At 39.2% G+C, this 21,772-nt stretch overlaps 1 protein-coding gene across 4 annotated transcripts in view; it reads right to left on the bottom strand.

The window, feature by feature from the left end:
* Positions 1-21,772, bottom strand: part of PLD1 (phospholipase D1) — a 156,173-nt gene that overhangs the window by 122,413 nt on the left and 11,988 nt on the right. For all 4 annotated transcript variants that reach the window (XM_080657756.1, XM_080657758.1, XM_080657759.1 and 1 more), the window contains exons 2-3: positions 405-595; positions 9-136 (exon numbers count right to left, since the gene is read on the bottom strand). In XM_080657756.1, the coding sequence (XP_080513882.1) occupies positions 9-136; positions 405-564 (288 nt within the window). In that variant the 5' untranslated portion in view covers positions 565-595. The remainder of the gene's footprint in view (positions 1-8; positions 137-404; positions 596-21,772) is intronic.

The following is a 21,772-nucleotide window of genomic DNA, read 5'->3' as shown; positions in this document are numbered from 1 at the left end:
GCGCTGACCCTTGTTGTAGACGTAAAGCGCTCCACTTCCAGAACTTGGGCTTTTATTGGACAGCCAGAGAGGTACGTCTGTACATTAGGCTCCTTAAATCCTTGAGTCTTATAAATAGCAGAGAAAGGGATATACACTGAAAAATAAATAAATAAAGTTACTGCAAGAACACAATGATATTGCAAGAATACATGATAGTAGCATAACTTGCCTTTTGCAGGCTTTTTTTTTTTTTTTTTTTAAGAATCGTAATGTGCAACGATGAGAAAACAGTTAACGAAACAGTCTTAGCCCAGTGTTATGACATCAGCAAGGAAGATCAACCATTTGCTGGTTATTTCAAATCTGTGCTCTGCCAAGCCATCCTGATAAACTCTCTTCTGGTTCAGGCCCTCGGTCGTTACCTTCCTGTGTCTTAGGATCGCTGGGAGACACTTCGTAGTCCACCTCCTCTCCCTCAAAGTGGAGCTCCCGCGTGTCCAGGTTTTCTATCAAATTACTCATGTCAGCAGCGATTTTCTGCAGCACGGATGTATTTACCGTTGGCTCAGTTTTCAGGGACATGCTGGCTTTGGACAGGGTAAAAGAAAATGGGCTGGGAAAGAAGAAAAGGACTTATTATTTGGGTCAAATAAAATCCTATTTCTAATTTAATTCCAGGTTAGATACAGCATATAGAAACAACTAGCTCTATGTACGCCCCAGGTATCTCAAACAACCTCTCAATTTATTTTCCTGTTTAATGTGAAAGGACTCCTAGCTTATAAAGTAAACTGGAGTTGGATACCTAATTGTAAAACAAGCAAGATAAAGAAATACCACATTGAGTAAAGATTAACATATATCTCATCTAATTTTATTAACTTGGATAAGTGAAGAGAGACTCAAGGGGAGATTGGTTTGGGAATGATTATTTAAAAAAAAGAACTGATTAACTCAAATGCATGGCAAAAAAAGAAGAATATATAAAAAATAAGCAACTTGAAATATTTTCTTTTTTTTAAACTTTATTGTTGAAAGTATTACAAATGTCCCCCTTTCTCCCTGCCCCCATTGATCCCCTCTAACTTGCTCCCCTCCTCCCCACCCCCAGGTCTTCACCACATATTGTCTTATTTTTCTAAAGAAAATTTAGGTCATTTTATAATAATTTCAATATGTAGATTTTAAAATAATTTTGTGATAGCATAACCTTTCTACATTTCCTCTGAAGGTGACATTCCAAGCAAGGTGTATACTAACTTTTTTGAGATAGATTTTGGCCATTACATGAGTTACAGTGACGTACATGTCTTGAAAGGTAATTGATTAATATACCTATTGCTAAAGATACAAGAGGTACTAGAATTATACTTCTCTCCTTTTTTGAGAAAACTGGTTCTATTTCATTCCGACATTTAATAACACAAGTCGCTGCACACCAGTATCCAGGGAAGAGGAGTTCATATCGATTTCATTTTTCATTTAAAATACTGAGATTTAAGCCTTGAGCATTGTCATCAGAGTTGGATGAAAAATCTGTCTTGCCTGAAATAACCTTTCTGTTACAACCAGGACCTAAAAGAGAATGGCTCTCATACCCGTAACTCCTCCACGCATGCTCATCTATTACTGCAAATCACAAACATTTACTGAGCACCCATCATTCACTCTCTGTGAGATGCAATGAGTGAATATGCAAAGTTAATAAGGCTGGTCCCTGTGACTAAGGAATGTCTGATGTGAGTGAGGGAAAGAAGCTACATAACCTCTAATTTATCCCTGGCCTCCTCCAAGGACTTGGCCTTCTTGAGAATGGCATGTGCTAAGTGGAAGACACTTAGCCAGGTTTTTTCCTGCAGGTGTTATCAAAAAGCTGGGGGGCTATGGAGGAAATGCTAAGAGATAGTCTCTGGAAACTTGAGCAGCAGTTCATGTAACTCAACAAGTCTGTAAAACCCTATACTGCTGTGTCTGGTAAAAAGAGATCTTGGCTGGGAGTAGAAGAGAGTGGTTCTGGTTTGGCCGGATATATATAATTAACATAACTAAGTTATATCTGAGCTATGTGATCAATCACGTTTCTTTTTCTGTGTTGGCTGAAAGGAAGCCTGGAGCCAAATCTGTGGCTTATTATTAGCAAAATATAGGACTCTCCTTGTCTACATTGCTTCCCTTCAACATTCTCTCCCACTTCGAATGTATATTGTAATAACATACTATTGCTTAGCAGCACCTGGTTTAGTGATAATACGTTATATGCATTATTACATTGAGCCTCAATAATAAATCTGTGAAGGGTTATTTCTTTTGAAGATGACAAGAGTTTGTCATCCCTCCTTTAGAGATAAGAAAACCAAGGCATTAAAAGATTAGGTTAATGTGACAAATACTTTGGACAATCTGGTCCAGGTCATATAGGAGAAGGGATCCGAAAGCAATTCTCTCTAATCCAAGAGTTGATGTTCTCACCCTTGGTCTTTATCTTCCTGCATATTTTGTGTAGATATATAAGTGCCCCTGGAATAGATGGAAGTTTTAGTAAAGCACATGTTCTGGCAAGGAGCAAACGCAAATGAAAAGAATAGGAAGAAATGGATTTCTCTTGCAGCTCAGCACCAAAAGATGAAGCCATTTAAATTATCAGGGCCTTGGTTTCCTCCTCTATAAATTAAGGAGGTTGAGCCATTTCATCTCTAGAGAACCTCTAACATTAAAACCCTAACTATAGGAAAAAGATGCTATAAATTGTTCAGCCTCCCTTTACAATGTAATTAACATAAATAACCCTTCTCCTATGCCAAAAAATTAAACCAAGTAGTTTTCATATAAATAGGAGAAGCAGGTGGCAGAATGTTCTTTAACCTGCATAAGATAATTGAAGTCTGTTAGGCCTCTGCTAAGGAGCTGTTGTTTCTACTCACAATTAAAATATTTATTTCCTTCCCTCTCCATTCAACAAACATTTATGAGATGCTGACCATGACCCAGGTCTTGCTTTATTTAAAATGCAAGGCAATGAAAAACTTTTAGAGGAAATGAGACAAGGAAAAACAATTAAGAAATTATATCATCTCATTGCTGTTTGTGAATTCATAAAGCATTTAGGTATTTTCTATTGATTAAACTGTCTTATGATTAACTCTGCCGACACTCTTAGCATAGCAAAGAAAAACAAGGGTTACTCCAAATGACTTTCCCTTTGGACAGAGTGTTAATATTAAAAATGAATGTTAAACTTAAGATGTATAGAGACCAGAATAATCTATACACGGTATGTAATTGGAATAAACACTACAGAGTCACTGGATCAAGCTAAAATAAATATCTTATTTCAGATAGAGAGAAAAGAAACATAAACATGTGAAAAATTTAAAGGAGAATGAGAAAAGAAACACAGGAATCCTCTTATTTATCCTCAAGTGTTTACTTGTGCTAAGCACAATTTTAGCGCAGTTATTTTACTTAATACCCACAATGATGCTACCTGGTATTTATAATTGTTCTGAAAGATTTAGTTAAGTAACTTGTCCAAGGACAGTCAACTTGTGTCAGTGTTCAGTTCATAAAGCAGACTTGTCTGACTGAAATCTCATGAACTTGGTTACAGAGGTTCAAAATACTGACTTTATGTTATGGACTTGAATGTCTATAAATTAATCTTTTATATGAAGTTTAAATTCTATAACAACAAAATATATGCTCTACTTTCATCACCAGATCTTGGAAAAGACCCTCCTAGCCCCCCAGTCATTACTATTATGGAAACAACATATCCCTACAGCCTCCTAAATTTCTTCTTAGCCTTTGATTTTTAGAGTTCATAATATCTTATAAGATCATGTGGAATTTCAGTGATCCCAAAAGGTTTACAGATTTGTTCATGTTTTTTTCTGAAGACTTTACCGTTTAATAATGAAAAGTGAACCAAATGATTTGTCCATCACTGCCTTCACTTGTGCCATGGTTGCTTTGTGTTGACTCCTCATTCAACAATTGTATTGCTGGTATCATTCTTAAATATCAAGCTGTAAGGCCATCTATACTCCGAGTCAAATCTTCATTAATTAGCCCTGTTTTCTGTCAGCTAAAATAATCTATAATAGTGGGTGAGCAGCTGCCACAGTTATAGCCTATCTTAACCAGAAACAGGATAAGGGCTTCAGTGTTTACACTTGAGATAATGTAATTGATTTTGTTACCTCCTTATAAAATTATACTGCAAGATTATTATCTCTTTTGGTACCAAGTAGAGATGGTGCCCATGGAGCAATAACAGCAGCTGTGTTTTATTTCTGTTTGCATCTGTATCTGGGAAGTAAATAGGGTTGTGGTGTTTTTCTTCTGGTGTTGAATACTGGAATTAAAAATCTTTGCAGGGAACACTTAATTACCTCCAGTTTTTCAGTGTTGAAATCAGAGAAAGCTAGAGTTTTCCTCTGATCTTAATTTTCAAAACGATTGCCAAGTAGAACATCAAAGGGAATAGATATTTTCCTTTCCAAATAGCCCATACATAAACATTGCCTTAGACAAAATACAATAATAACATTATCAACCGTGACTATTAATATTAAAATAAATATTAGCATTAGCCAATATTGGCTGAGTATGTACCATATGCCAGGCATTGTACCAAAGAAATTAACTGCATAATCTTATTGAATCCTCACAATAATCTTAGGAGTTGGGGCCCATTGTTACCCCCCATTTTTAAGATGAGAGACCTAAAGAGGGTGAGCAACTTGCCCAGGGTTACTCAGCTGGGAAGTGATAGAGCTGGACCCACCCTGGTTTATCTGACTCCAAAGTCCAGATATTTACCCAGCCAGAGGTGGAATTGGGGGTGGCAGGAGGGTTGACACCAGAAGACTTTACTCCTTATTTTACATAGACTTGGAATAAAACAATTAAAAAGGGGAACAGCAATAACAAAAAACTCAAGATTCATTCTGTGAAAATACCTGTGATTTACTTCTTTTTCTTTTTTTTAAATCCTCACCTGAGGATATTTTTCCATTGATTTTTAGAGAGAGTGAAAGAGAGAGGAAAAGACAGGGAGAAACAAGGCCCAGGAGGAGCCTGCAACCGAGGTGCGTGCCATTGACCAGAACTGAACCTTTGGTCTGCAGGCTGACCTCTATCCACTGAGCCAAACTGGCTAGGGCTGTGATTGACTTCCTGCTTTCCTTCCTAAAATAACATGCAAAGTCCCTCATAGTTTTCCAATACGTTATTTGTGCTTACTAAGAGAAACAAATACAATAGATTTTTAAACCAAAAATCACATCTTAATGTATGAATGTAAAATGAATTCTAATTAGGTCATTTAAAACCAAACTGAGTCATGAGGATTTCTTGTTTTCCCATTTTTTCATGATGATAAAATTAATTGGTGGATCCATACTCCATCACCTCCCCAAACACATATAGCAATGATTTCTATAGAACTGACTTGCTCCCTGAAATGCAAAATTCATAAATGTGGATTCAAGTACTAAACTCAATCTCTAGTGATATAGTAAGTCTTGGATAAATATTTCTTGAGTTTCGCTGACTTTGAATAAAGTAAATGATATCATATTTCACATTCCAGATTATATATTTTGAGAAAATAACACATTAAAAAATGACTCTTGATGTTTACTTGGATTTTTGAGGGTTGTTATTTTTTTATAAAAAAGAACATCAGTTCCACAAATATCTATGAACCTTGGACAGACAATAACATGTCAGTGATATAAGGGACAGGTCAGATGACCTAGGCTCATTATATGCTTATCATCAGTGTAACCTGGGCAACTAACAACCTCCCAGGGTTCAGCTTCTATTCTATGAAATGGACACAGTGTAGACTTGCTATTAAGTTTGATAACCAAACACTGTCTTCCCTCTGGGCTTCATATTTAATCTGATCTTGAAGCCACCAAAGCCCAGTAAACCCCAGGTGCTTAGCTTTCTTTCCTGGTTTCCTATCAAAGCCTCCATTTGGCCTAACACTGACACTGCTTTTCTTCCCGAGATGTCAAAATTGGAGATGATGGTGCTAAATGATCTGGACTCCCTGGCTCCACAGAACAGGATTGGAGCCCATGTTCTCTCTTTTCCCTAGCTAAAGACAACAACAAATCTACAGTTATATAAAGCGTTTTTAGCATGAAATCATTTCTCGATTCTCATGATTTTGCCTAAATCCTTTGACCTCCTTGGTTGGCCTTTAATCTCTACCATGAGCTTTCTTAGTCATTTCCTGTGATATGTCCTAGGGTTAAATAGCACCCTATTTGCAGTACTAACTAGCTTATTCTACTTCATCTCAGTCATATCTTTGAATTCAAACAGATGTTTTTATTTCCAGAGGCATACCCAAATGTTAAGAGAAATTTATGTCTATTGCAAATATGAGTGGATAGGAAAATATTATCTGTTATTTATTAAATGTCTACTTTGGGCCAGTCATTGAACACACATTACAAGTATCACTTCTAATCTTTACAACAATCTCATTTAGAATCAAGGATGTGGAGCCATAGCAACTTCCTGAGGCTGTACCATTGGAGGGGTGGGGCTGGCCCCCCGTGTATGGGCTGCACAGGATGGCTCTGTCCCACCTGCCTCCCTGGCCTCTGCCCCTGGCTCAATGGACATCCCCATCACCACCACTCTCACCTCTTTCCTAACACCCCCAGCCATTTTCCTCCTTCCTGGCTGAGGGCAGGCCTTTGGCACAACCTCTACGATATACCACAGCAGAAGCTCCAGTGACTACAGTGCCCAGGCTCCACCCACCTAGACACACAAAGACACTGGCTCATCCTGAAACTTCTGAATTCAGAGAAAATGCTGGAACCTGACTTTCTTAGGAGTTGTGTGTGAATGGTTGTGGGGGTGGGGGGTGGGAACCAAGCCACACAACCTGTGAGAATGGGGGTGTTAAGGATCTGGCAGATGTATGCCTCTCCGCATTCCTCCTTGCCTGACTGAGTCATGAGGATTTCTTGTTTTCCCATTGTTCATGATTATAAAATTAATTGGTGGATGCATACTCCATCATCTCCCCAAACACATTATACAGCAATTATTTGTATAGAACTGACTTGCTCCCGGAAACGCAAAATTCATAAATGTGGATTCAAGTACTAAACTTAATCTCTAGTGATATAGTAGGTCTTGCATAAATAGTTCTTGAGTTTAGCACAGCCAGTCTGGAAGCTATCCTATGTGACTCATCAACTAGCTGAGTTTTGTGAAGCTATGGTAATGCACTGTCTTGTGTATGTCCTTGCCTCTCTTCTCTTCTCCCCTCACTTTTGCTGTTCTCAATAAAGCCTACCCTAGTTTGGGCTCTATTATCCAGGAAACTTGGGCTAAGAACCATTGAACTATCCTATCTCCTGCTGAAAGTAAATAGTAGAATTAAAAATAAACTCATACAGTACCTGCATATGCTGCCTACAAGAGACCCACTTTAGCTTGAAAGACACAAACAGACTGAAAGTAAAGGGATGGGAAAAGGTATTTCATGCAAATGAAAACAAAAAAAAAGCTGGGATGGCAATACTTATTTTGGACAAAAAAGTCTTTAAAACAAAGACTACAACAAGAAACAAAGAAGATCCAGCAATTCCACTTCTGTGTATTTATCTGAAGGAACCAAAGCACTAGCTCAAAAAGTCCTTTGTTTCCCTATGTTCACTGCAGCATTATCAAGAACCAAGATATGGAAGCAACCTAAGTGTCTGTCCATTGATAGACTAATGGACAAAGAAGAGGTAGTACGTAGAGACATGGGATATTACGTGGCCATACAAAAAGAATGAAATCTTGCCATTTGTGTCAACATGAATGGACCAAAAGTGTATTATGCTAAGTGAAATAAGTCAGACAGAGAAAAACAAATACCATATAATTTCACATATATGTTAAATCTACAAAGCAAACAAACAAAACAGAAACAAACTTGTAGATAGAACATTTTTGTGGTTGTCAGATGGGAAGGGGTCTTGGGGGATGGGTGAAAAAGAAGAAGGGATTAAAATGAGCAAATTGCCAGTTGTAAAACAATCACAGTGATGTAAAGTACAGCATAGAGAATAAAGTGAATAATATTGTAATAACTATGTATTTATCAGATGGTACTAGCCTTGTTGGGGTGATCACTTCATAAGTCATATAAATGTCTAATCACAATATGTTGTACACCTGAAACTAATATAATATTGTGTCTTAACTGTAATTTAAAAGTAAAAAGTTATTTTTTAAAAAATGACTTTTAAGAAAAATTTTATTTCACTAGCTCTGAATACTAAATAAACATTTTTCTTATTGAACACAATGTTGCTTTTGAACAAAAACATGTCGATCACAGATCTATAGATATTAATTCAAGGGTTTTAATACAATCATTTCTACTATTATTGATTCTTTTTCTTAATACTGATCTTTGTATCTTATGATATCCATCCCATTTAGCTAGAAGAACCTATGTTCACTCATATTGACCTTGTTAAACATTAAAATGCTTTCCAACTGTTTAAATTCCGACTCCTTTTTTTTTTCACTTCCCTCCAAAGGAATGAGCAAACAATCTCTCTTAGTGTCAGTTTAATTAGCATAGAAAGTGTTTCACTGATCCATGAATTTCACCTATGAGAAGAATGAAACTGGCAAACACATGGGTAAACTCCTCTAGACATTCTCCGGTGCTAATGAGCTCTCAAATTTTGTGACAGCTGCTGGTAAACACAGCAAATCTCAACTTTTTACCTATGTGTAATGCTTACAAAAAATGTTTGTTGAGGCAGCAGAGTACCATGGAAAGTATATAATTTTGAATCAAAGAGCTTGAATTATGGTAAAACAAGTTATTTACAGCTCTTAAGTCTCAGTTTCCAAATGTGTAAAATGGAGGTAATACTATTAAAATAAGGAGTTGTAAGAATTAAATGGTATAAAGTGAGTGGCTTAGAGTTTGGGCTCTAGTAAATGCTGAAATAATGTTTGTAGGTCCTATATTCTCAGCTATTCTAAGAGCTACAAGACCTCTGTCCAATATCCATGTACCCATACCATGATTCAGTTCCCTCCTGAATACAGGAATTAGCAGCCAGAGTTGTATTCTGGAGATGGTCTGATGTTGCCCACTGTAGAAAACACTGTTACAAACATCTAGAAACAAAATAGATTAAACTAATGCAGGTGCTCTCTTTCCCACTACAAACATAGAACTGCTAAATAAATGGTAATTATTTTTAGAAAATATGTAGTGAAGGATAAAAGCAGAGACAGCAGAAAAAAATAATAATGAAGGAATGCTTTCAGTTTCTAAGAATGAAGAAACAAATTAAAGTCAGATGGATATACTGGAACTGAAGCTGAAGAAGCCCAAAGGGTTTTGATCTTGGATAAAGGGATTACTTTTCTGTCCCCACATGGCTGTTAGGAGACATGATCTCAGGACTATGGAAGGCAGGAGCCTGGAAGTGAAATTCCTACAAAAAACCTAGAGCCATCAAGAGCTATACTATCTGTATAAAAGGAACCAGAAGACGTATACCTAGCAGCCCTGGGAAGAAACTACATGGAATTGTGGTAACTACAAAATAAAATTTTACATAAAAATTATCCAGGATCACAACTTCTGGGTTTTAGTAATGGAGGAGGTTTTGCTCCTATTAGATGAGCCATTCCACAGATAATGACTATAAATTCTGGACAAAATACAAAAAATAGCTACCTAAAGAACAGTCAAAAGCAAGCAGACACTGGAAGGAAATTAATATTTGGAAGAAAGGAATGTCACTGTTTTTGTCTAAGGGCAGACCCAGTCCATGCCAAGTTGGGTAACTAAAACTCAGAGAGAAAAACCATAATCTTCCATGGCTTGAAGAACCACAGAACAAAAAACTCTCAGCAAGGTGGGAATAGAAGGATCACACCTCAACATAATAAAAACCATATATGACAAACCCACAGCCAGCATCACACTCAATGGACAAAAATTAAAACCATTTCCCCTAAGAACAGGAACAAGACAGGGATGCCCACTTTCACCACTCCTGTTCGACATAGTACTGGAAGCACTATCCATTGCTATCAGACAAGAAGAAGAAATAAAAGGCATCCAAATTGGAAAAGAAGAAGTAAAACTGTCCTTATTAGCAGATGACATGATACTGTACGTAGTAAACCCTAAAGACTCCATCAAAAAATTATTAGACTTAATAAATGAATTCGGCAATGTAGCAGGATAGAAAATTAACGCCAAGAAATCTATGGCATTTCTATACACCAATAGTGAACTTACAGAAAGAGAGACTAAAAAAAGCAATCCCATTTACCATCACACCAAAAAAATTAAGATACCTAGGAATAAACTTAACTAAGAAGGTAAAAGACCTATATGCGAAAAACTACAGGACACTGAAAAAAGAGATAGAGGAAGACATAAACAGATGGAAGAACATACCATGTTTATGGATTGGTAGAATCAACATCATCAAAATGTCCATACTACCAAAAGCAATCTATAGATTCAATGCAATCCCCATTAAAATACCAATGGTATATTTCACAGACCTAGAACAAACTCTCCAAAAATTCATCTGGAATGAAAAAATATCCCGAATAGCCACGGCAATCCTGAGAAAGAAGAACAAACTAAGTGGGATCTCAATACCAGATATCAAGCTGTATTACAAAGCCACTGTTCTCAAAACAGCCAGGTACTGGCACAAGAACAGACATATAGATCAATGGAATAGAATAGAGAACCCAGTAATCGACCCAAACCACTATGCCCAATTAATATTCGACAAAGGAGGTATGAACATACAATGGAGTCAAGACAGTCTCTTTAATAAATGGTGTTGGGAAAATTGGACAGATACATGCAAAAAAATGAAACTAGACCACCAACTTACACCATACACAAAAATAAACTCAAAATGGACAAAGGACTTAAACCTAAGACAAGAAACCATAAAAATACTAGAGGAATCCACAGGCAGCAAAATCTCAGACATATGCCGAAGGAATTTCTTCACTGATACTGCTCCTAGGGCAATGGAAACTAAAGAGAAAATAAACAAATGGGACCACATCAAAATAAAAAGCTTTTGCACAGCAAAGGAACCATCAACAAAACAACAAGAAAGCCCACTACATGGGAGAACATATTTGCCAATGTTATCACCGATAAGGGTTTAATCTCCAACATTTACAGGGAACTCATACAACTTAACAAAAGGAAGATAAACAATCCAATCAAAAAATGAACAACGGACTTAAATAGAAACTTTTCGAAAGAAGACAGAAGGAAGGCCAAGAGACATATGCAAACATGCTCAAAGTTACTAATTATCCGAGAGATGCAAATCAAAACGACAATGCAGTACTACCTCACACCTGTCAGAATGGCTATCATCAACAAATCAACAAATGACAAGTGTTGGCGAGGATACAGAGAAAAAGGAACCCTCGTGCATTGCTGGTGGGAATGCAGACTGGTGCAGCCACTGTGGAGAACAGTATGGAGTTTCCTCAAAAAACTGAAAATGGAACTCCCATTTGACCCAGTGATCCCACTCCTAGGAATATATCCCAAGAAGCTAGAAACACCAATCAGTAAGGATATATGTACCCCTATGTTCATAGCAGCACAATTTACCATAGCTAAGATTTGGAAACAGCCTAAGTGCCCATCAGCAGATGAGTGGATTAAAAAACTGTGGTACATCTACACAATGGAATACTATGCTGTGGTAAAAAAGAAGGAATTTCTACCATTTGCAACAGCATGGATGGAACTGGAGAGCATTATGCTAAGTGAAATAAGTCAGTCAGAGAAAGATAAATATCACATGATCTCACTCATCTATGGGAAATAATGAACAACATAAACTGACGAACAAAAACAGATCCAGAGACAGGGAAGCATCGATCAGACTGTCAAACCTCAGAGGGAAGGTAGGGGAGGGTGAGGGTAAGGGGGAGAGATCAACCAAAGGACTTGTATGCATGCATATAAGCCTAACCAATGGACACAGACAACAGGGGGGTGAGGGCATGAGTGGGGGCGGGGGGTTGGGAAGGTAATGGGGTGATGAGGACACATGTAATACCTTAATCAATAAAGAAATTAAAATGCAAAAAAATAAAAAAATATTAAATAACTTTGAATCTGACACTACTGAATTGTTCACAAAATCCATTGCTTCATTCCAATCCACTAGTGTAACAGCTGGAAATGGTGAAACAGCTGGGGAGGGAGTGGGAATTGGGGAGAGGAAGTCCATGAGATAAAAAAAGAGACATCTGTAATACTTTCAACAATAAAGATAAAATTTTTAAAAAGATTTTTTTTAAAAAAAAGAACCACAGAACAGGTTTCATGGCAATCACAAAAGCTGAAAAGTGAAGTGGGAAGTCCGGGAAAGAAGAGAGCCACACAGGGGAAGTGTCAAATTCTGCATATGCTAACCTTTGAATCATGCAGGCAAAGGGTGCACTCCAAGGCAACTCAGATCATACTAAAATTACTTCAACAGAGATTTCTGCAACTGCCCACCACAGAAAATATAGAGTTTGTAGTATAAGTCCAGCCAAGTTAAATGCCTACTTTTTTAAAATCCACAAAAACACAAACAACCAAAAAACCTCTTGAAAGAAACATAACTAAATCCAGAGTTTCTGCAATCTATTAGTCACATGTCACCTATACTTACTAGACATAGAAGAAAAAGAAACATGTGATGTGTTCTGAAGAGAGACCTATCCTGAGATGCTTAAATTAGTATCTGACAAGGATTTTTAAAGCAACTATTATAACATGTTCAAGGATATAAAGGAAACTGCTTTTGATGAACAAACTAATAAAAAAATCTCAGCAGGAAAAAAAAAAAATCACTAGATGGGCTTAACATCAAAATGGCAATGACAGAAAGAGCCAGTGAACTTGAAGACAGACCAATAGAATTGGTCCAATCTGAAGAACAAAGGGAAAGAATGATTTCCAAAAAATCAACAGATAAGATTAAACTCTAGTGTCTAGGGATACACACTCAGGTGACAAAATTATAGCGATACACAAGGGTAAGTGATGATTGTGGGGATCAGAGGGTGGCACTGAGACAGAGCATGTGGGAAGGGCTTCCAGAGTGGCTGGCAAAAGTCTGTTTCTTGACCTGAGTAGAGGTTACAGAAGTGTTTGATTTATAATTATGCACTAAGCTGTACATTTGGCCCTGGTTTCCCTGCACCCATGCATGTTCTCCTGTTACTTTAAACAGCTCCTCCTCCACTTCTCTGCATGATGAGACTTTCCACACTCGCTCTTGCTAACACTTTCCTGGCTCTCCTCCACCCCTCCCGCAAAGGTAGAGGTAACATCTCTCTTGACTAAGCTTTGCAGCACGTGGCTTCTATGTTTCTGGTGGCATAGAAGTATCTCAGAAGTTTGGGAGCATGCCTCATGTCCTCTGTGATACTGTAAACTTTTAGGGACAAGAAGCTGGGTCATCCCCATGAATATATACAATAAGCACTCAGAACTCTTAGCTGGATTTAAAAAATACTAGTCAATTAAAGATTAGGTGAGAACTTTGAATCTACTGGGTTTAACCTGTTACAAGATCCCCATGTTCAGTCCCCACTCCTCTCCCCCAGTCCATCCTTATTCACTCCTTTGGCTTATCTGTAACCAAGGTACAGGCCCTGAGTATCCACCTGGGTTAAAAACATGGGTTCTTAATTCTGGCTCTGCCTTTTATTAGTCTTATAACTAGTAACCTCTTGCTTTACTTATATTACTCTGGGCTTCTCTGAACCTCAGTTCTATCATCTGTAAAATGAGGCTAACCTTACCTAATAGGATGGTAGAGTATTGCATGTAAAGTACTTAACCCAGAACCTGACTCAAAGTAAGAACTCAATACATAGTTGATACTATAAATATTACGATTACTATTAGTATCATTACTAGGAAAGGTACATCAATCATCAAATACTGATATGCTAGCCAGGTGAAGTGAAAAAAAATAAAACATTGGTAACAGACATGTTTACTACATGCCAAACTAACCCAGAAAAGTCGGAAATTCAAGGCATTTGTCATTCCTTTCCTCTCCATCATACAAATCCCAGAGTGACCATGTTTTAAACTTGTGTCCAGACTCTCCAATCCCATCCCCATGACTAGCACCACTATGTGATCACAGCCTGCTTTCTCCTGAGCCTGGATATGGCCTCCTAATTCTTCTAAGCTCTGCATTTCAGAGGCTTTAAGCTCCTTGTCTTCTCTGAAAGAAATCAAGTCTGATCTATCTCATGTCTTTAGCATTTGTTGAGAAGAAACTGATTAAATTAAGAGTTAATCATACCATCAATGGGCACTATTTTACTGTGTGTGTGTGTGTGTGTGTGTGTGTGTGTGTGTGGTGTGTGTGTGAGCATGCACGCGCACACACAATCCAATTCAATGAACCTGTATGGCACATGTATTTGGTGGTAGACACTGGGTAAGAACTGAGGATACAATCTTTAGAGTGATGAAATCAGGATACAACATCTGGTCAGTAACATCTATTACACATGATAAGCTCGGTGTTTATTTAGTCCAACCCCTTCAATGCACTAAGAAGAAAGAGGCCCAGGGTCACACAGAGAAAGCGGAGGCGAGACTAGAACTCTTTTGTACCCCACATGCTCGCACAAGTCTGTTTCAGGAGCAGATTTTTTTTTCCCATATAATGCAGCTTTGGACCATATCCAAGGTGTGTAAGAAAGATGACCAGACAGACAGGATAAACCACTTGTCTCAGCTGCAGCCAGACTCTGCACAGTAGGTGTGGACAGGCTGCCAGCCTCACTGGTTCTTGTGCAAGAAACAGCCACTCCCGTGAATGTGACTAAGGAACAGAGCTATTCCAGTGACACCTGACTCTGCGACATCTGGATCTCATCAATGCTAACAAGAAATGGCAAACTGAAAGACAGCCTGTCAGACTTCAGTGAACTGCAGAGGGGCAGTATGTACCAGCCGGACTGGCAAGCCAGCTTGCTTTCCAATCGGGCTGTGTTTGGGGGTTTCTCAAGTGACTCAGGATGATGGTAAATCACTCAGTAGGCATTTACTGAGCAACCACAATGTGCTGAGCACCGTGCTAGGCTCTGGGGATACAAAACGACCTCATGCATTTTACTGCACCGTGAAAACACGGGCTTTAGGGAAGGAATTTCTCATTACTCCTCTCCTTACCCTGTGTATTTGCCTCCTTCCCAACAAAACTGGAGAAGCGGGCTCCTCCTCCCACCTCTCCTATATCCCATCTGTGTTTTGTTTCCAATCTTCCTCTCAACACTCCATTAATCAACTTCCTTATCAAACTCCCCTGCTCTCATGGTTTTTCCCTACTACCATTAAGACATTCTCAAGCATCTCAATCACATGTATGTTCCCCTCTACCTCTCACTTCTCTCTCGCTGTGACTTCATAGTCAAGCTTTCAAAGGTATTATGTTTCTTTGTTCAGCTGGACTAACCAAACATGCTCCATGATATCTGACCGCTCAGCCTCCCAACAGGCAGCTCTCTCTCTCAGCTCTGCCTTCCTCCAGTTTCCTCCTTTGCCTAATGAATGCCTATCATTCATTCAGATTTGCCTCGGGGCCATCTCCTCCAGCAAGCCTGCCCTGACCTCCCAGGCTGGTTTGGATGCCTCTCCTCAGTGCTTGTACAGCATTTAGGTAAGTTCATTGAGAACATTCCTTCCCATTTGGCCTCTGTTTCCTCTAGAAGACTCTCAGTTCCCTGAAGGGAGAGGTCATCTCTAGATCCTTAGTTCCTAGCTCTCGGTAACTGTTTGAAGGCCAAATGAGAAATGAATAAATATGAGTAAGTCCTCACAGTACAGGCAAAACAGGGAACCTGTGCATAATGCTTTCCAGATTACAAAACACTTTTCACATGTGCATTTTATTTGATTTTCCTAATCCTGTAGGGCAAACAGCATTATTTTTAATCCTCATTTCAGCTGAAGAAGCAACGATTCAAAATGATTAAGAGGTATGACTTAGGTCATACTGTGTAAGAGCTTGATCTGAGACTCAGATTCTGACCCTGAACTTCACATTCCTTGCTTTCCATTCCCTATAAACTCTTCTCTTCACATTCAAATGTACAAAATATTTTATAAATTCTCTGCATTGAAACCTGATATCTGGAAACTAGTCTGCTTGCCTTGTGCTGAACCAAACTATTTATTAGAAGGAACATAAATGAATTCCACTTAATTTTGACAAAGGAAATAAATCCGGAAAAGGAAATAACACAGCCAGAACAACAGAGATACCACTTCTACCTTCCTTCAGTGGGATGGATGACCAAAAGTTATACACTCCCACCAAACTTGAAAAAAATCTCAAAAATAGGGCTTATGATGAAATGGCTACAGATCTTCCCTGTGACTCCCTCATTATTAAAACCAGGTAATCACTATCCTATCTGGTGGAACATCAGTGAAAGCAGCTTTTATCCAAGAACACCTTTGATAGACAGCAGCTACTGAATCCGATAAGCTGTTAATGCTCCCTGAGCCCCTCCAGGCCTCATGCCCTGTTCATCCAGCCCACAGCACATGATCCATCACTCTAACTCCTCTCCTGCTGAAAACCCCCCTCGACTCGCTTGTCCCATTGTCCTTACATTGCCGTCATCTGGAAAAACTCAATCCTGGGCTAATCCAACTATCTGTCTTCTGGGCCCCTACCCCCAGTTTCCAAACATGAATGTAGAAAAAGCATTCCATTGCATGGACTAGTGTTTATGGACTCCAACCTCAGCTGAGCCTGTCGAGCTATCTCTCTCACCCCCCTTTCAAGGCCAACGTTTTAGTAAAGTTGTCTGCTACCTCTTTATAGTTCATCACTCCTCCCTCATTCCTCAACGCATTGCAACTGGCTTCCACCTCTACACTCTACCAACGTTCCCACCTGAATATTGTGCAACCCCTCCCCATTCTTATCTCACTTAAACCTCTTGTTGCACAACTCTTGACTCTATTCTTCTTAAGAGTCTCTTCTCTTGACTTTCATGTTTTCACACGCTTCTAGTTTTCCTACTCCCTCTCCAGCCACTGAGGTGGAATCTTCTTTGAAGCTGTTCTTTTGTTCAACAGTACATGCTAGTATTCTTCAGGATCCTAGGGTCATTCTTTCTCACTCTGCCCACTTGTCGGGGTGATCCATTTCATTCTAATAGTTACCATATGTGCTGATGTTTCCTTTGGCTCCCAGGTAATCACCATTGAGTATATTCCCTTCTTCTTGGCTTCTGTCTCCCTTAAAAGGCTAGGAGCTCCCTGAAAGCGGAGGCCATCTCTGTATTCCCAGTTACTAGTGTCTACTGGGCTCTCAGTAACTGTTTCCAGCCTTGTTCTTTTTCGTAAACTTCAGATCTATATAGCCAACTGCCTATGAACTTCCCTACGGGGCGCACTTAATATGCTCAAAATAGAATTCATCATCTTCCAAAGTCCAAAACTTTTCCTCTTCCTATGTTTCCTTCCTGAATGAATTGAAAACATTATCTAGCCAGCTGCATAAACCAAATCCTGGAATTCATCCTTAGCAACTGTCTTTCCCTAACTCTCTCTATCCAGTCCATGAATGAGTCCTGCCAAATTCTAAGTATCTCTTCAAGGTGACCACTGTGTTTTATCTCTATAACCATGACAGGTTGAAGGAAACAACAAAAAAGTGCAGTATAGCTGAGCACACGGCACAGAGCAGGTGATGGGAAGGCATTTTGACTTTAACTGAAAAGTCTCCACTCACCACCTCCCATCCCTGCTCTTGAGGAGGGAGGCCTGGAGCTACAAAGTATTCAATAATAGTAAGTTTGGGCTGCCCAAAACAAGGTTTTGTAGAATAAGTAACATCCCTTTCAATTGTTTATTTTCTTATTACCCAGCTAAGCAATGGTGTTCTTTCTCAAATAAAAAAGATACAGGGCTAAATAGAAAACCGGCGCTGCTCTCTTTATAAGAGTCACTACAGTGAACGATGATCCCCAGAGGAGTTTCAACTATGTGAAGTAAGGCCTTAATGGGACCATCAGAGTTCAGTGCTGTCACACTGAGAAACAATGTGATATTTCAGGTAAACAAGCTAAACTGGGTATTTGTGGAGGGTGAGGGTTAGGAAGAAGTAAGGATACAGGAGTAATGGAAACATACCACGCTCAATAACACATGGCACAGTTGACAGATATTGACTCATCATTAAAACAGCACTAATATAAAGTTAATGAAAAGCCACAATATAATCAGGAAGTGCCTAAGTTAGCAGCTCTAAGAGTTCATTGTTATGGCACCTATATTTACCAAAAACTGTTAAGTTGTAACAAAAGCCATTAAAGGAATAGTAATATGGAGGGATTTGGACATACACAGTAGAAAGACAAAAGAAAAATATACTTGCAAATATCTGCAAAGACAATTCTGTGACTATACTAAAACACTTGCACTATACACTTTAAATGGGTGAATCTTAGAGTTTGCAAATTATATCACAATGAAGCTGTTGCTGTTTTTTTAAAAAACATCTGCAAAGATTCCGGCCAGTGTTGCTCAGTGGTTGAGCTTTGACCTATGAACCAGGAGGTCACGGTTTGATTCCCAGTCAGGGCACATGCCTGGGTTGCGGGCTTGATCCCCAGTGCAGGAGGCAGCCAATTGATTATTCTTTCTCATCATTGATGTTTCCATCTCTTTCTGCCTCTCCCTTCCTCTCTGAAATCAATAAAAAAATATTTTTAAAAGATATGCAAAGATACAGAAATAATGAACAGAGTTGTAAAAAAAGATCAATCAACATATATCAATACTTAAAGGAAGAAGAGGTAATTTTCCTTGTTCCCAATGAAGAATAATCAGCAGCAAAAACTACTTCTACATTTCTTATTACAAAAATAGACCCCCCCAAAAAAACAAATGCATTATCAAAACATTTTTTAAAAACAATCTGTCAATGCCTACATTCAGTTTTGCTTTAACCCCACTGTTTTCACTATCTGAAGGCTCTGTTCAGTGAGATTATTATGTTTTCACAAACACAACATCACACTGGGGAGTTTTCACCAAACCAGTATCTTTTTTAAAAATTACAAAAGTATGCATCACACAGAGAACTATTGCAAGCTCAAAAAAGAAAAAAGCTCGAAAATCTCAATAACTAGAGAACTAATTAGATAAAGAAACGGTGAATTCTGGGTCAGTGACCATTTCCTTTTCAAGACAGGGTTCCAAGGAAAAGTACAAAAGATGGATGGGAAGTACAAAAGCCCAGCTCCTCACAGGCACACATGCATTTGTGCTTGTTGGAAAAGAGTCCAGGTGAACCTTATTTAGTCTGTATTAGAAAAACAAGTAAGATGCCAAGACAGAGTCCTTTCAAAATTGCTTTAACGTGGTAGATGCTCAAGTGGAAGGCACTTGTATGCTCAGAATTTGATCCATTAGAATAGAAATTGGTTATGCCTCTCCTTTGATACCACTTAGGTCTGGTTGATTAAGCAAAACAATTCAGCTAATAAAAGCAAAACAAAAACCTATCTTTTAACTTCTATCCTCGGAGATAACTCACACTAACCCAAGAAGCCAAACATAACTCACTTTTGGTTTTGAAGGTTAGAACACATCAAATCCACTGTGACTCAGCACATGGCCTTCACTTAAAGTTGCCTGAACCAGGCTTGCATAATATGATTACACATCATAAGAAACAGCCAAAGAGCACAAAGAAAGAATTAGGCAGGAAGGGAGTTTTAGATCTCATCTTGACTCCAGGGGTTCCCCCCCACCCACACCCCTGCTACCAAGTAAACCAATTCAATTCCTGTTGAAATTAAAGAGGTACTTTTCATCTTTACATACCTACCCTAACATTACAGGCATGCAGTTGGCATTGAATAAATGCTTTCTAGCTTACATTTAACAAGCACTTACTAAGTACTTTATATGTATTATATCATTTCATCATCACAATCCTATATAATAAAAGGGTAATATGCAAATAGACCAAATGGCAGAACAACCAAACAACCAATCAAAGCATAAAATGCTAATGATATGCTAAGGCTGCTCAACTGCTCGCTATGACATGCACTGACCACCAGGGGGCAGATAGTTGACCAGTTGCTATGATGTGCACCAGGGGCAGATGCTCTGATGGGTAGGTTAGCTTGTTGCTGGGGTCCAGCTGATCAGGACTGAGCGAGATGGGCTGGACATGCCCTGGAGCCCTCCCACGGTCTTTCCCCAGCCCGCCTAATCATGCAGCAGTGGGGTCTCTTAGCCTGGCCTGCGCCCTCTCGCAATCCAGGACCCCTCGGGGGATGTTGGAGAGCTGGTATCAGCCCGATCCTGCAGGCCACTCCTCGTGGGAGGGTGCCAGATGCAAGGCTCATGGCTGGCGAGTGCTGCTGCAGCAGCGCAAGCTTCTCCTGATCGGGACTGATTGGGGGTGAGCCCGCGGCAGGCACAGTCAGGCCGGGATGAGCAGGAGCAACAGGTAGGAGCTGCAGGTGGCATTGGACTTTGGGTTTTGGCCCGATCCCTGCAGGCCACCCAGAGGGACCCCAGCCATGCACGAATTCGTGCACCAGGCCTCTAGTGACCTTATAAAGTAGGTTTCTATATTATCTGCATGTCACAATTACAGAAACTAAAGTTTAGAGAGATTAGTAATATGCCTATATGAGTCAACTGTTGGGTGGCAGAGAGAGGACTTCAGGGATAAGGTTCTTGATCCAGGTGCACTGCTGCCTCTCTGAACTCAAATGGGCACCTCCCCTGAAAGTAAGCATCGTCATCAATGAACATGTGAGGCTGTCTCACTTTAAGTTTGCTTTATTGCTCACCTTTTCCCAACACCTGTCTCCCTGGGAGCATTGAGATCCTTGTTACTCAAAGTGTGGTCCATGGACCTGTAGCACAGGCATCATTGTGAAGCTGGGTGGAGATGCAGAACCTGAGCCCCATCGCAGAATCAGAATCTGCATTTTACCAACCTACCCCGGTGATGCCTATGGACAACATTGGAAGGGCACTGGTTTAGACTAGCTCCAAATGACATATTTGATTTAATGGCAGGAAGAAAGAAGGTCTGAGAAGGAAAATGTGACAGAAGTGTTAGACTCTGTGAGAACAAAAGCAACTTGCTATGGCTGTATCAGGACCTCACTGATTTATAAAATTATAAATCATAAAGGACCTATAAAGATCCCCAGGGATCATAAAGGCAAAACTGAAACTATAGGGGGTACACCTGTAGTTCCTCTTCCTTCTAAAACTTCCAAACCCATGTCTTTGGAAGCATGTATCTTGAAGCACATAAAAATATATTAAGTCTTTGGCAAATACTGAATCACATTTATCAGGCCAAGAGTTGAGCTGTGCTATGAATTGATAACACTCAAAATCTGTAACATCTGCCACCTTCGGTCACAATCCCGGAGTCACTTCTTATCAAGGTAACTGTATCCTTTTGAACATTAACACATGTTTAAAGCACTGTACGCTAAAGTAAACTTAAATTTTAGTTTCAGCTTGAACTATTTCAATATGGTCTGTGGTTTTCTTTTTAAGTGGCACACCTACATTTTGCAGAAAGTGGCCTGTATTTTTAGCCAAATGTGCAGACAGTGACTATCCTCTCACAACAGATCTGAGTTAAGCTGGGCTATGAGTCAGAATCCAAAGAAGCATTTGAGGGAGTTAACTTCTGTTCAGTATTTC

The sequence above is a fragment of the Plecotus auritus genome (genome assembly GCF_963455305.1).
Source record: "Plecotus auritus genome assembly, chromosome: 2".
NCBI lineage: Eukaryota > Metazoa > Chordata > Mammalia > Chiroptera > Vespertilionidae > Plecotus > Plecotus auritus.
Note: the sequence above shows the minus strand (reverse complement) of the source record. Positions and strands in the feature narration are given on the sequence as shown.